At 39.1% G+C, this 15,632-nt stretch overlaps 1 protein-coding gene across 3 annotated transcripts in view; it reads left to right on the top strand.

The window, feature by feature from the left end:
- tp53i11b (tumor protein p53 inducible protein 11b) overlaps positions 1–15,632 on the top strand; it is a 38,088-nt gene that overhangs the window by 11,244 nt on the left and 11,212 nt on the right. For all 3 annotated transcript variants that reach the window (XM_086072712.1, XM_086072713.1, XM_086072714.1), the window contains one exon: positions 8,487–8,626. In XM_086072712.1, the coding sequence (XP_085928838.1) occupies positions 8,498–8,626 (129 nt within the window). In that variant the 5' untranslated portion in view covers positions 8,487–8,497. The remainder of the gene's footprint in view (positions 1–8,486; positions 8,627–15,632) is intronic.

Here is a 15,632-nt window from a genome sequence, read left to right on the forward strand (position 1 = left end):
TATAGGGTTTTTATCCACTAATTTGTAATTAAAGCCTACCTAATCAGTATGAGTGGGAATCTTTGAATGTCTCACAAATCGATTCAGATTTGATAATACTCTATGCTACTCGCGGCACTTTTACCACTCAAAAGAACACTGCAAAAAACAACTTTTATTGGAATAACTTGACCGTGACTTTTTCCTTCTACTCTCTCATGTGGCTACAACTTAACAGTGTATTAGTGGAACCACACTGCCCCTCAGTGGCCAAATCAGGTACAACATGAACAGCGCTCCAAATAAAGGCACACAAAGGCAAGACAGTATAAAATAATTTAAATAAAATTGATTTTGGGACATTTAAAATCGATTCTGAATTGTACTAAATGAGAATCGTTTTTTTGGGGGGCACACCCCTACTAGTTTCCACTCAGTTACCACGCACAACAAGCTTTTGTCTCTAGCTAGTATCTCTAGATACTTTTTGATTCTGCCTTATTGTCATGACATGGCCTCAATTTTCTTTACAGATGCTGATAAGAAAGGATGTTTTTCTGTCCTTTACATTGTACCTGATTAAAAGAAAAGAAAAGTACAAGAACTTCAAATCAATCAATAAAGCAAATTTATTTATAAATCCTATTTGTAGTGTATTGTTACCAAACGTAAAAACAGCAAATAAATAATTACACATAAGTACTTATTGTTCGGCTGTCATATAAAAAAGCATATCGACACCTTAAAATAATCGTAATTTTTTTCAGATATTTCAGGAAACCCCCAAAAAATCTAACCATTTTCATCTTGAGGATATGATTTAGACAAAAAATATATTTTTTGCAACAACAAAAAAAAGACTTGGGCAATTATTTTAAGAGGGTAACTATATGTTGGTGCAAAACAGAATAACGATTTGTCAGCTTTGCTGCTGTGCAAAAAACTCAAGACTCGATTGTTTATCTTTCTTTCAGCGCTGGCTAGATCCCTGCTGTGCTGTGATGTCATTTTATTTTATTTTCTTGCTCTTCGGAAATCTTTCATCTCTCGACTGTGTCTGTCAGCACTGTTTTACTTCCCAATTTGTACTGTTTCCAGCGACAGTAACACCATCACTGACAGCCCCTAATGAATCTGCGCCTTTGAAGACGCGTCCCCCGATGCTGTGACCCACATATGCATGATGTAACGGATTATAAAACAAATCTCAGTCAACGTCATGACACAAGAGGAAACCAAACTTTCCAAATTAATTTGGTTCAGGTTGTATTCCATGTGTGCAGTTCTAGCACACTCTGGTGCTTAGTTTAGTGCAGTTTAATTTTAATTATGGATGTTTTGGCCACGGTGGCGATTATCACTCCCATAAATCAGTCATGGCCAAGACTGTCTTTGTCACGGCTGGTAATATGTACAAAAAACGCAATATTATTCTCCCCCCCACAATATCAGATTTTTTTTTAAATACAATACCATAAGTTTTTTTATACACTATCGTGAGCATTTTTTTGTTATAATAACCCGAATCTCCCCACAATATCGTGACTATTATCATATTGTGAGGTCGTTATTGTAATATTTATTGTATTGTGACGTTCGGATAACGATAGTCAAACAAAATTCATCAGTAAAATGCGGTACTCTTTGAAACCCGGGTTGGACCTTTTCTTGGGTTTGTGTTAAAGTACCGCTGATTGTCACACCCACCTAAGTGGTGCAAAATTCATTCTCCGCATTTGACTCAGCGGAGCGGTGAGCAGCAGCAGGGGCCGTGCTCGGGAATCATTTGGTGATCTAACCCTCCAATTTCAACCCTTAACAGTGTCAAGCAGGGAGGCAAATCCCATTTTTATGGTCTTTGATATGACCTGGCTGGGGATTGAACCCACAACCTCAGGGCGGCCACTCTACCACTAGGCCACTGAGCTGGTTGGCAAAGTGATAGTGACGCCAGATACCTGATTTTTCTAGCGCACCAGTGAGACGACCCTTGAATTCAGCAAAACATCTTGATTGTGTAATGTCATGAAAACACACCTCGTATTATGTCCTCCTCTTAGCTTGTGATTGTTACGAGACGAGCTCTATTTTTTAGAAGGCGTACTTCGCGTTCTCATTTGTAAACCAATCAACTAGCCATTCATCATTCATGTTTCTCCTTGGATTTATAGTGAGGTTGCTTTGTGTTTTTGTCAACATATACATCACAGTTGTCATTCCTCCCCACCTAAGAAATAATTGAAGTGATTGCCAACCCCCGGTGATGGACTTCTGCTGATGTTATCATTTCAGGCCTTATTCTTTTTTTGTTCCCAAGTTTCTTTTTGTCTTGATTTGCCTTACTTCCTCAGTCTTGCTCCGAATTCACCTTTTTTTGTAGTCTCCTAGTGCCACCATTACCATATAAGTGTGTTGTTGTTGTTTTTTTTACCCCAGCACAGATTATTTTGTTCTACTTGACATTTTCTTCAAAGAAAATGCAAAGCTTTTACCCTGTGAAACTGGTGTTGGTGTCCTTTAAAAAAAAAAAAAAAAAAAAAAAAAAAAACTTTCCCCAGCTTTTGAATAGTTGATTATTATGATAATACGATGACAGCAATTGATCTAATACAAACAATTGTTGTTATATTGAATGTTCTAATATTGTGGACTCAAGTAGTCACTCTGAAAATATTCGCAATTACAATGGATAAGATATTTGACAAGGGAGCTAATTCTCTTTGTGTTATTATTAACTGACGGGCTAATTCTATGTTGACTGCTCTCAGAAGAGCAAACCGTTTTCATCTTCTTCTTTTTCTTATCCCACCACAATAATCTGTTGATGGTAAACGGGAGATTAGTTCTATTCACCGAACTGCACAAGTGCTGCAAATCTTTTCTGTTTCATAGATCACCATTCTCAGGGATAGGCGTTGTACAAACGTACTACTTCACAATTAGCCACTAATTATGCTATTACAAAAGCATTTTGTATTGATTACTATTTTGTCATCAATCATTGTTGTTCATTTGATGTTGTTTAGTGATTAACTTAACAACAACTATGCAATGTCACACGGCTGATTCAGTTACTGGTTCGGTCATTGTTTTCCAAAGTAAAAGACGATGTTTGCAAATGTCACTCTTAAAGATAACCAGCTTTCATGAAGGACCACGGAAAGCAATTTAATAACTAATTGTTGAGAGGTTGAAATCAGAGGATTAGGAAAAAATGTATTTAAACAATGGCTTTAAACGAGCCCTCAATTATTAATATCGTTGATAATTTAATAGTTTCATCTTGACACTTGTAGTAACTGTGCTGCTACACCGCCATCTTTATTTTAAAGGCCTGACTTTACTAGCTACAGGCGCTACATATTAAGTTGACTCTCATGCTGTTTAAACCGTATAATTTAAATAGGTATATAATTTCATGTGTTCAATGTTTCATTCACTGCAGCATGGTTATTATCCTGAAAAGGGGTGAGGTTGGGCAAATCTGTGTTTCTTTCTCAAGGTTTCTCTCCCCCCCATTCAGTTTGCGGTATTTTTCCTTGTCTGGATATTTGGGGGATTGGATATCTACAAATTAATTGTACTTTAGCGCTGAACTGTGGGCTGGTATTGCTGAATTTAATACAAATATTTTTTTAGATTATTTTATTATACGTATATGTGTTTGTTGGATGCTAAGTCACACACATGTTCAGTAACTTGACACACATTAGATATGCACTGCCATCATTGATGACTAAATGTTTTTCATCATAGGCACCAGGACCAATTGTTCTAAATCATCAGCATTCACCTCTTTTGAGGAATAAACGAGCATTTCTACTTTGTTGTCTTTCTTTCACTGTGCTAACCGCACATGGTCAAATCTATATGCAGAGGCAGAAATGACGATATGATACAGTGTGTGTAATAGTGACTTGGCCTGCAGTATACTGATGCACCTGCTGTCCTGCTCCATGGGGATTGGTTCTTCCTTTCATTAGCTTAAAGTTACACCACTATGAAGCTATAGTAGTCCCTGAGGTATCAAGGAATGAAATCGTTAGCAGTCGTTATTACACACGGCTACACAAGGAAGGCATACATCATATGTCACCGAAAAAGGAACGTCGGAAATGACTATTATGTTAAAAAGAACTCCTTCGCGTGCATCACATTTTTAACTGCTGGTACAAACCAAAAGGTTGTACCAGAAGAAGGTAAGATGCTTGGCTACTTTTTCTTATTTTTGGAAAAGATAAGCTAGGGTGTCAACCCTCTTTAATTTTAAATAACACATTTTTGTTGTTGTTGTTTTTAACACATTTGCAAGGGTTTCTCTTGCAAGGGTTTCCTGTGGAGTTCACACATTTCCCACAGTTCTTACTATGTTTAGCCATTTTTGTCCTTTCACCAACACATGCTCTGCCGGCAAATCCAGCAAAGGAATTGAGACAGCGTTGCCTCTTGTGCATATATTGGATGAATAGTGTATTTTCTCTATATATGTATATTGCTATCATGTACATGTATGTGTGTATTGTAGATAAGTGGATGGATGGAACGGTGGAACAACACATTTAAACAGGCAATATAACAATGCTCAAAAATGAATTACAGCAGCTTACTGAGTAAGTTGTGCAGTTGTATGATACTGACCCCGGGTGGCCAAGGCACGGACACCAGAAGGAGCAGCTTATTGTCCATTGAACTGAAGCAAAAAAAAAAAAACCTGTTCAATTCTTTACACTGTATTTATTTTTTGCATTGCCAATCACTTACTTTGCCACAAAATTGGCCAATCGTAATCTTTGGCTGATTTTTTTTTATTAAGTACAATATTTTGGACTGCTGTTTTCCTTATTAAAAAGCACATTAAAGTTTTTTTTTTTTGGGGGGGGCTGTAATGCATTAATGGTATTATTATATGTTTCAACGGGGAAAGATGATTTGAGATGAGTGTTTTGAGTTACAAGAGTATTCATGGTATCGTAAGGGATCACTTTATTTATATTATAGGTTGCAGTGGTTGATTCTTGCAGACTGTCAAGTGAAAGGTTGGGTCCACCTGGACCTCCTCACCCTTCAGTAGCTTCGATCACAGAGACTATTCACATTCACACACATTGTTTATTTATTTTCCATCTTCCTAATTCAGCAGTGCAATCTCTGGAAACCCTCCAATTTCCTCAGGATTTCTCACTGTGTACTTTCCTCTTTTTTTACAACTTCGGAAGAAAGCAGCATAAGTTCTTCTCAAATTCATTATCAAAACACGGCCTGTCTCCAGTTGACTGAACACTCATCTTACTAGATCTTGCAGTATCCCATATGCTGTCGAAAAATACCGCCAGTAGTGTCATCATCAGTGGCTCTCAACAGCGAGCGCCTCATCAAAGCTACGGTAGTTGTAATCATGACAGGTGTTTTCTACGATAAGAAGTTGATTGTACCATGGGTAGTTGCTAGGCAACTGCATCAGTGCTACATTGGCAAGTCAAGAAGCAGTGTTAGGGAGATTCATATGGGAGACCTATGCAGGAGTATTTGAGCATATGGAAGATTTTGTACAGTAATGCATCACATTTTGCACTCGGTCTTTAATGGGGTCTTGGCCATGAAGCAGTTCAAGCTTCCAGGGGTCACGGCTATAGTCGTATATATCGCAAACATTTGGAACAGGCTGGCTCATGCTGCGCCACATAACCAAGTCAATGGGTCTTGACGCTATAAAGACTTAAGTGTTTGGTCCAAATGGGGAGGTTCTCCACTATTACTTTCCGTTTTCCTCTGTGGACTGTTTTAGTTTGCGTTTTCTTTATAACCCGAGCAAGACATTCGAATGAAATGTTGTCATTACCACAATGAGGTACAGCAAGTTGGGTAATTAATTGTGAAAGGCTTAACAAATATTTTTTTAAAAATGCATTGCATTGATGTCAAATATATTCTTGCGACATACTGGTGACCATTACAGGGTATGCACGCAGCCTCTCAGATGTTGACTGGATAAGTGGCAGGAAATGTATTTTGCTTCCGTTTTGGCTCAAGATTTTGTCATTCAGAGAGCTTGCCTACATGCAATTCCGCTCCCATTGATCTCTGAATTTATAAGTCAGGAAGGAATCCACTGTTGTCAAGCTTTTTCTGGAGTGACAGCTCTCTGAGTAGACTAGCAAATGGAATCCCTCGATGTCCATGTTCTAAGCACACCTACGTCACTTGTTTGTTTGTTTTAAATCGCCAAATTTGTACATTTGTCTTTTTTTGTCCTTTCATCTTATTTAGTGTGTGTGTGTGTACACTATAGAGAGACATGTAGAGTGATGGATGTGCATATATTAGGGATGTTCCAATCAGGGTCTTATGCCGCAGATTCCGTTACGGATCATCCCTGAGTGAGATTGGCTAATACTAATTCCAATATTAAGCACAATGATTAGCTGCACATTTTTTTTAATTTTTGAGCTTTTCACTGACTATTATTTCAGTAATTAATTAATCTGTCAATAATTGTTTTTGAATAATCAATCAATAATTTTGTTATCATTTTATCCAAATTTCCGTCCCTTCATTATGCAAAAGCAAGATATTATTGAATTTAAATTGACAGTGCAGAAAATTAATAGTTATGATTCAGTTACTGGTTTGATCTGCAGTGTTAAGGAAAGTGCAGGAAAGTGGGCGGGGACACTATACTGCTCACAGGCTTGTCTCTAGTTGGCTACAGGTTGCAAATTCTGAGTTTTTGTGATTGGCAATGCAAGGCATTGATCAATATATGCAATCACGTACTTTTCCACGGAAATTGTTCACGATTAGCCGATCGATCGTAGCACCTTTTAATGTGCATATTTTAAAAGCTAGAAAGATGGTATATACAGTATAATGTGTATTTATATACACTGCACATACACTATTTAGTAAAAAATAAAAAGGTGTTTAATTTTCTGTATTTTTCACTAATTTTTCAATAATTGCTCCTGATAAAGGGATACTTGAGTCTTTGAGCCATTTTCAGCAGTAAAAAGTTAATATTTTGTCCAGAATTAATTTGATAACTTCATAATTTTTCATGTACCATTAATACCTTTAAAGAAAAATCTAAATTTTCCACTTGCTGTCGACTGAAAATGACATAGGAAATAGGTAACGACCAATCATGGCACACCTATTTTTGGGGTTTTGCTCAGCAAACTGAGCCATAATTGGTCGTTACCTGTTACCTCAGCACAGGTGATGTCGCTGTCGAATGAGGATGACAAGTGGGAAAAATTATTTTCAAAGGTATTAATTTTTCATGAAAATTAATGAAGTCATCACATTCATTATAGACAAGATATTATCTTCTTACTGTTGAAGATGTCTCAACGAGTCAAGTATTGCTTTAAACGCCCCCCAAGGATTTTCCCTGTGGAACTGTCATTTAATTCTTTACAGGCTGTTCAGAGCATGTGTGCTTTGTGGAGATGATCATTATTGGGTCGATGATGATGTCTTTGTTTTGACTAGTGCTTGTCCATGTTGTGTCCTCAGGCAATGGTCATTAGCGCTAATCAGTTGCTCCTCTGCAATTTGCCTGTGACCGTTCTTTTTCATATGAGTTGACAAAGCTATAATTACTGAACAACATGCATTTAAAGCCTTCTTTAGTCAAGCTTTGTACATTATGTGCAAAAGCGCTTGAATCTGATTTTATCTTTCAATAAAATTCCCACCCTTCCAAGTGAGACATTGTGGATTTAGATTTGTCATGTTAAGGTTTGCCCATCCTATTGTCATAAAGTCAAGATGAATACCAACAGTCATTCACAACCTGTGCTTTCATTTGCCGGTCGGCAGTCGGCAGACCAACAAAGTAACAGTCACATGCGTCACAGTTGAGTTAAGGCGATATCTGTCTTTATCTTCTCGACCAGCAGTGTCAAAGACATTTTAGTAATATAGTAACTACAGTCTTCTTATATCCAAATGTTACAGTGAGTTGTAATTTTGCACAAGTGGCATGGGTGGTTTACAAGAGGTGTTTAGTTACAAACTAAATTGTGGCATTTAAGCAAGTTAGCTAATTATTGCTATAGCTAAGAATAGCTATTTTTCCCCCCTACAAGGTAGGAATGTTAAATTTATGTTAAAAGTGATTTTAAATCAATATCCATCTTGTGTGAACATTTTGCACGGGATACATTTTCGAATAAACGAAACATTTATATAAACGTTTGTTGGGTTTATTACTTTGATTAAAATTGTAATCGTCCAGAATGAAATTATTTTTGGGTCATATCGCCGAGCCTGAAGTTGATGCCATGTAAAATGATGTGGCGAGCCAGATCTGGCTCCCGGGCCTTGAGTTTGACACAGAGTTTGTGCGCTAGGCCGATCTTATGTTATTCACTTTCTGATTTATCATTTTTAATTCCACAAGGGGGCGTTCCACATTTTATAGGAATCATTTAAAAAAATAAAAGAGAAATCCCCCAAATGTGTGTTGTTGTTTTTTTCAAGATCATTTTCTATTTTCTTGCCAGGTGTGTGGATCATGGCTTCTAAACCCCACCCTCCTCTGATGAAGAAGCACAGTCAGACCGACTTGATAAGCCGCCTGAAAAGCCGGAAGATTCTCGGAGTTGGAGGCGAGGATGACGACGGTGAAGTTCACCGATCAAAGGTCAGATTAAATTCCAATCGTGGGTTGTGCAAAAGGCAAATTGTAGCTGGTGTAAATCATCCTTCATCGTTACTGTAATGGTTATTTTGAGAGCAATGTGTAGAACACAGTCTTTGGATCCGCTTTTAAAGCCACACCAATCTGCTATTTGGTGTCCTATTCTGTGCATTTGCTTTTTCCTCTGGAAGACAGAGGACTGTGCATTCCGATAAGAATTCATGTGTGCTTGTGCTAATAGACAGTGATGCGTATCCAAAGCACTCCTTTTCCAAAACACAGTGACCAAGTTGGCCTGATAAGACTCATTCAACATTTTTGATCATTTTGAGATTATAGTTGAATGCTGAAAATGAAATTAGTAGTAAGGACACCCTCACAAACATTCGGAGGCCAAATAAGACATCTGCTATGTACATCCAGTTACACATCATCCGACAGAGGGAAGGATCTGTTAATGCTTGACAGTCCATGCTAATGAACTGAGCCTCGTCGGTGTTATGGAGTGTAAGATTTCGTGGCAATCCGGTATTAGTCACACTTAAGCCACTGTGGTTTTACGTATGTAAATTGTGTTAATTCCCTGTTTAAATCAGACATTCACACTGGTTTAGAATTTTAATTGTGGTTCATAATGTGAGGTGATGAGGAGAAAATGTGGATGGGAAGTCTGAATCGATGTGGCTTTGTAAACAAAGGAGGGAAGTGTTTCTCTTGTGCCTCACTTGTTGCCTCTTCCTGCCGAGACAGGAATACTATTGCTGTTATCTGCCACACCAGTTAGATAGACGCATTCTATTTATGTCAGACATATTGGCTGTGTTTCACTGCCAGCTTCTTAACGCAGCGGTCGCTCTTTCAATGCTCTGACAAGGCCCCCACAAACGCCTACCGCTTCATTAACTGTCGAAATGCAGAGCAGCCTCGTATACATTCTGTTTGACGTGGACATTTTTCATTCTCTGTTTACTGCTCGTTTCGGACGCAGTGATGAATGGTGAAAAAACACTGCAGCTGTGATTAAGCGTCTCTCCTCAAATGCCACGCTAGTTCTTCATTTCCTGTTTCTCCCTTTGCCCCCTCCCCAAGTCAATCCTTTGCCATCAGTTGCTGCCATCAGTTGCTCCCATCAGTTGCTGCAAAGCTCGCTTTGGGTATTTTTCCATGCACAAATATTCCTGTGTTTCCGTCAAACAGCCCCCTGGAACCACAAGAAAGCGTATTCATGATATCACGTGATCACAGCTGGCACAGATGTATTCATTATGTATGGTCTATGTAGGGCTGTGCAATATAACGATAATGTACTGTAGTGTTAATTTTATCAGCCGTTTTGAAATGGAGTCTAATACTGCCTTCATGTGGTATCGAAATTATGGGAAATACCACACGTGGAGTAAATTGCACGTGAACCTCATGTCGTATTTTCTACTGGACAACTGGGAATTTATTTTGATACCTGAGTTTCCAAGTTGAGAGAACTATTCAAGTTTCAACATGGCGGAGAGCGCAGAAGAGTTTGTGAATAGCAAAAAATATTAGCACATATAAGGGCGTTAACTTTTGCTAGCACGGCAGGTTGTTTTAGAATCTACACAATTACGTAGCTTACGAAATTTTGCTATAACAACAAAATCACATGAACAGAACTCGGTCGTAATTATGAGTTTCCGAGCGGTAGGGTCCATCTTTCCCGTAGCACGTGAAGGCAGGGGGTCAGTTTTAGTCCAGTTTCAATCGTGCTTGTCAGTTTTGATCACATTTAGTCAACCTCATCCCATTTTTTATTTAGTCAAGTTTAAGATGAAATTGAAGTTGAGGGTTTTAGTCTTTGTTTTAGTGCAAGAATTGTTTTTTTTATTCATTTAGTTTAATAATAATAACTACACATTTTAGTCTAGTTTTAGTCAGGGCAATGATTTTACCCTTTTACAAATTTTGTTAGCAGATAATATTGAACATTTCAATCGGATCTAAAATTATTTCAGAAAATATTTTTTCTCATTTTTGTTTTGATGAGAAACACAATTGTAATAAATACGTCCACATATATGTAACATGTTCTGATAAAATTTGCATTTTATTTCAAACATTATGGTTCAAAGACAGACACTTGCATTTATGTTTTATGTTAACTATTGACCTTTTGCACGTGACGTCACAGCCCTCATGGGACCGCCCCCTCCGGGACGCTGGACAGCAAAAGAGCCACTTGCCTGTATTGTAACCATTGAATCTCGTACAGCGTAAAGTCCTTTATCTAATTTTTTTATATATTTTTTTTATGGTCATATCTTGCTGTGCGGTCTGTTGTACAGACAGACAAAGGAGTAAACCAAATGTTGCTTTATATCGCATACCTATTAATGAAGACAAACAATGTCAGAAAACAGAAAGGACTGGCATCCCACAAAGTATTCAAGGATTTGCAGCGATAATTTTTTTGCGAGGTTAGTAGATAAATGTTGTAATTGGTAGATACATGTTCATACATTTTACTAGTAAACGTACACTCTAACAAAGATTGTAACAGAGGTGTCGAATTGCGCGTTTCAAATCACATTAACGAGCCAGATAGTTAGCGTCCACTCCAACTGCACGAACACACAGCTTAGTTTTAAAACTTCAAAACTATTAAGTGCATTTGACAATAATGGGGGATTTCGTCTTTGTGTTTGGAGTTTTTCCACTCTGGTGCCGGAGTCATATTCATGAAATGACTGCATAGCTTGCCACTGTTTCCATGCTAGTAAACATAGTAACATAACATCATCACAGCGGTTCAATATAGAACGGGCATGTATATAAAAATAAATCAGTTAGCATGATAAACAAGTTTTACCTTTGCTTTACGAGGTATATTGTCCAACGGTGTGAGCGTAGCATCTCGTCCCAGCGACAAGCTTTTGAATCAGCCCCGGAGAAGGAGGTCGTGCACTGTGAATGCCGGCAAAGTCGGCGATTTGATTAACTTGGTAAAAACAGCAGGCAACAGAAGGTAAAGGGCTGTTTTCAAATTAGCGACCTCCAACTTAAGTAAATATCGCGCTCTATGAGTGCCGACTAAATGTTCAACTTCGACTGACAGGCGACCTTCGGTTGAAGTAATATATTCCATGGCTTTATGGGCAATAATAACTTTTAATTTGTAAAATAACAGTCACTAAGTCGCTGCGGGACACGGCCACTTCCATTCAACAATAATTTCTTTCCGCCGTCCGTCATAGGGCAGGTTTGATTCTCTTTAAGGGTTTTGTCAAGCAAAAATAACAACTAATTGATAGCAATTTTGTTGAAAGCACTCATTGTTGGAAAATGTTTTATCTTTCTTGCTTTGCTGCTTTTCACGCCCCAGTGTATTATTTTTTTTTATGATACTGATGCTCTGACCACAACACAACAATAGTTTGGAGTGAGAAGAAACCACTGCTGTTGGAGATTCAATGCTTTGGGCAAAGCAGTTCAACTTAAATGCTGTACTTTCTTAATCAACAGCAGCATAACCTTCAATCCAATATTATAAACACACAATTTATGTATTTATTTATTTGAGTGCAGTCAAAGTGTTAACTCATTGATTATTGACAAAAAAATTACGCATTAATCATGCATTAACGCAGATTAATCACACACTTAATTTTGACCGTAGATGATTTTTTGAGAGCGGATGCTTACGTTAACGGTAGCGCAGAATGTGTTTGAGCAATAAACATAACTGCATGCCTTAAAGTAAAGTGTTTAATAAATGTATGCATGCATATGACGGTCAGAATGTTTTTTTTTTTCATGTGAAAATATTGGGGTCATTCTTTTTTTAATTTTAAATTTATGCCAGTAATTTATATAACTGATTAGAAAAGAGGATGAGGTCAAAAAATGTCAAAGATGTCGAAATAATTAACACATAACAGGTACTCTTTAAATTTGGCGGCCATAGAATGTATGAATGGCAAAAAAAAAACGTTTAAGTGATTAATCGTGATGAAGCAAAATTCTAAGATGTGATTGAGCTGATTTTAAAAAATGTAATCGTTTGACAGCTCTAATTTATTTATTTATTTATTTATGCTTTCGCGGGGTTGCCATTTGGATTATAAATGCTCATGCATGCAGCGTTTTGTCGACGGGGAAGCGCAGCATGTTGACGTCCTGAAATGTTTTATGACTGGAACAGCGCGCACATCTGCAGCCGCGTGCAAGTCCACAGAGGACAGTGTGCACACAATGCGGAGACTGGAAGATTTTTAACCACAAATTAAATATACATTACAGTGCCGGTGTTGATGTGAGCCTTAAAACGTATGCACTTGCACAAACACAACTAGATGAAATTTATAGCAAGTCAGGTCGCATTTTCGTCGCAGTCTCAAGCCCCGCTTGTTTGCAGCTACTCTTAAGAATTGGATGACACAGAACGTGGCTGTAAATCAACTTTATACAAATAAAACTGCATGCTGATTTTACACAGTGTTTACTTTTTCTTTTTTCTTCTTCAGTATTTTGTAATTTGGTAGTTTTTCCCATTTGCTCAATTTAGAGTTTAAAAAAATAGTTTTTTTCTCCGATGCATTTGGGCATCAGTTATATGCCGATTTTTGTCATTGCCACAGTTTTTAGACATGATATTCGTTTGTGCCTGATAGTACAGACTTGAAAATCCAGTGATGTAAAACATGCCCCAAATATGACTTGGCAATTGCCAGTTGAGCATTGTTTTAATGGAATACTACTTTGTATCCGACTCCAAAAGGCACAACTCTGTCATAACTGCCCCCTGCAAGCATCTTTCAGTTTTCAGGAATATAAATTAAACATTGTTTGGTAGCAAGCGTTGCCTAGATGAAGTTAATTTGCAGCAAACCATTTGTCTCCTGGGATTTACTTGGCGGCTGCTTACTCATCCGGAATTCACAAGATGATGATGTTATGACACATCCCCTCTTAATCTTTGGGCTCTGATTAAGGAGATGAAGACATTTACAGTCGCTAATTAACATCATAAGAGCACTTTCTGTCAGTCGTCCGCCTTGCTCTCATTTTGTCTGCTTGTTTTGTAAAGCTGTTTATTAAAGGCAGCTTACTAATAGCCATGAGCTACACCATGGGCGTCACTAGGTTTCATGGAAAGGGGGGAGGGGCCCCAAGGACAGGGCTGGGCAAACTCGGTCCTCGAGCGCTGGAGTCCTGCAGGTTTGGGATGTTTCCCTTCTCCAACACAGCTGAAATATGATCAGCTCATCAGCAAGCTCTGCATAAGCCTGATAATGATCCTGTTGATTGGAATCAGCTTGTGCTCGGAGAGGGAAACCTCGAAAACATGCAGGAGGCCGGCCCTCGAGGACCGAGTTTGCCCGCCCCTCCCCCTAGGACAGATATAAAAGGAATGCAATAAAAGTTAAAGTCATCATTAGACTTGAAGTGTTATTTTCGACAGTGTTTTAATATGGTACACAAACACATTTTTTTTATAAAATTAACCAAAAATATATATATGCAAAAAAAAAAAGGTAATTGTGTTGTCATAAAGTGAGTTTTTTTTGTTTTCATTTTCAGTTAAGATACATTGAATTAATTATTAACTGATCAACAAAGAGGCCAATGACACGAATTTGGCTCAAAGTACAGTTACTGTTTGCTCCCAAATACTTCTGAAGTTACATGTTACATTTTGGTGCATATGTGACGAGAAGGAAAATATTACTCAATGACCTACAAATTAAATATGAAACTAATATTAAAGTGTGAATATGTTTTATTTCAGGTTAAAAACGATGCTTTTCACCGTGCCTATGATTGAAATATTTCAAAGTTTTTAACCCTAAATTATTTTCAAGTTTTTTTTATTAATTTTAGTCCTCTAAAATGTAAACGTTTGTTTCCGTACTTTGTGGGTGTCTTTAGCTCTTTTGTTTTTGCTTTAAAATATTGTATTTTTAATTATGTAAAGCAGACCGAGTTTCCTTGTGTATGACGTGCTATAGCTCCGTTCCGTTCCGTCTTCAATTCCGCTTATCCGGGGTCGGGTCGCGGGGGCAGCAGCTTTAGCAGGGAAGCCCAGACTTCCCTCTCCCTAGCCACTTCAGCCAGCTCCTCCGATGGGATCCCAAGGCGTTCCCAGGCCAGCCGTGAGACGTAGTCTCTCCAGCGTGTCCTGGGTCGTCCCCGGGGCCTCCTGCCGGTAGGACATGCCCGGAACACCTCCCCAGGGAGGCGCCCAGGAGGCATCCGAACCAGATGCCCCAGCCACCTCAACTGGTTCCTCTCAACGTGGAGGAGTAGCGGCTCGACGCTGAGTCCCTCCCGAATGACCGAGCTTCTCACCCTATCTCTAAGGGAGAGCCCGGCTACCCTGCGGAGGAAACTCATTTCGGCCGCTTGTATCCGGGATCTCGTTCTTTCGGTCACGACCCACAGCTCGTGACCATAGGTGAGGACAGGAACGTAGATCGACCGGTAAATCGAGAGCTTTGCCTTTCGGCTCAGCTCCTTCTTCACCACAACGGACCGATACAGCGTCCGCATCACTGCAGACGCTGCACCGATCCGTCTGTCGATCTCCCGCTCTAACCTACCCTCACTCGTGAACAAGACCCCAAGATACTTGAACTCCTCCACTTGGGGCAGGACCTCATCCCCGACCCGCAGAGAGCACTCCACCCTTTTCCGACTGAGGACCATAGTCTCGGATTTGGAGGTGCTGATCCTCATCCCAACCGCTTCACACTCGGCTGCAAACCGCTCCAGTGAGAGCTGGAGATCACGGCTTGAAGAAGCCAGCAGCACCACATCATCTGCAAAAAGCAGAGATGCAATGTTGAAGCCACCAAACCGGACCCCCTCGACACTCCGGCTGCGCCTAGAAATTCTGTCCATAAAAATTACGAACAGAATCGGTGACAAAGGGCAACCTTGACGGAGTCCGACCCTCACAGGAAACAAATTCGACTTACTGCCGGCAATGCGGACCAAACTCTGACATCGGTCGTACAGGGACCGAATAGCCCGTATC

The sequence above is a fragment of the Leptonotus elevatus genome, chromosome 4 (assembly GCF_054856555.1).
Source record: "Leptonotus elevatus isolate MCC_2025b chromosome 4, RoL_Lele_1.0, whole genome shotgun sequence".
In the NCBI taxonomy this organism is placed as follows: Eukaryota; Metazoa; Chordata; class Actinopteri; order Syngnathiformes; family Syngnathidae; genus Leptonotus; species Leptonotus elevatus.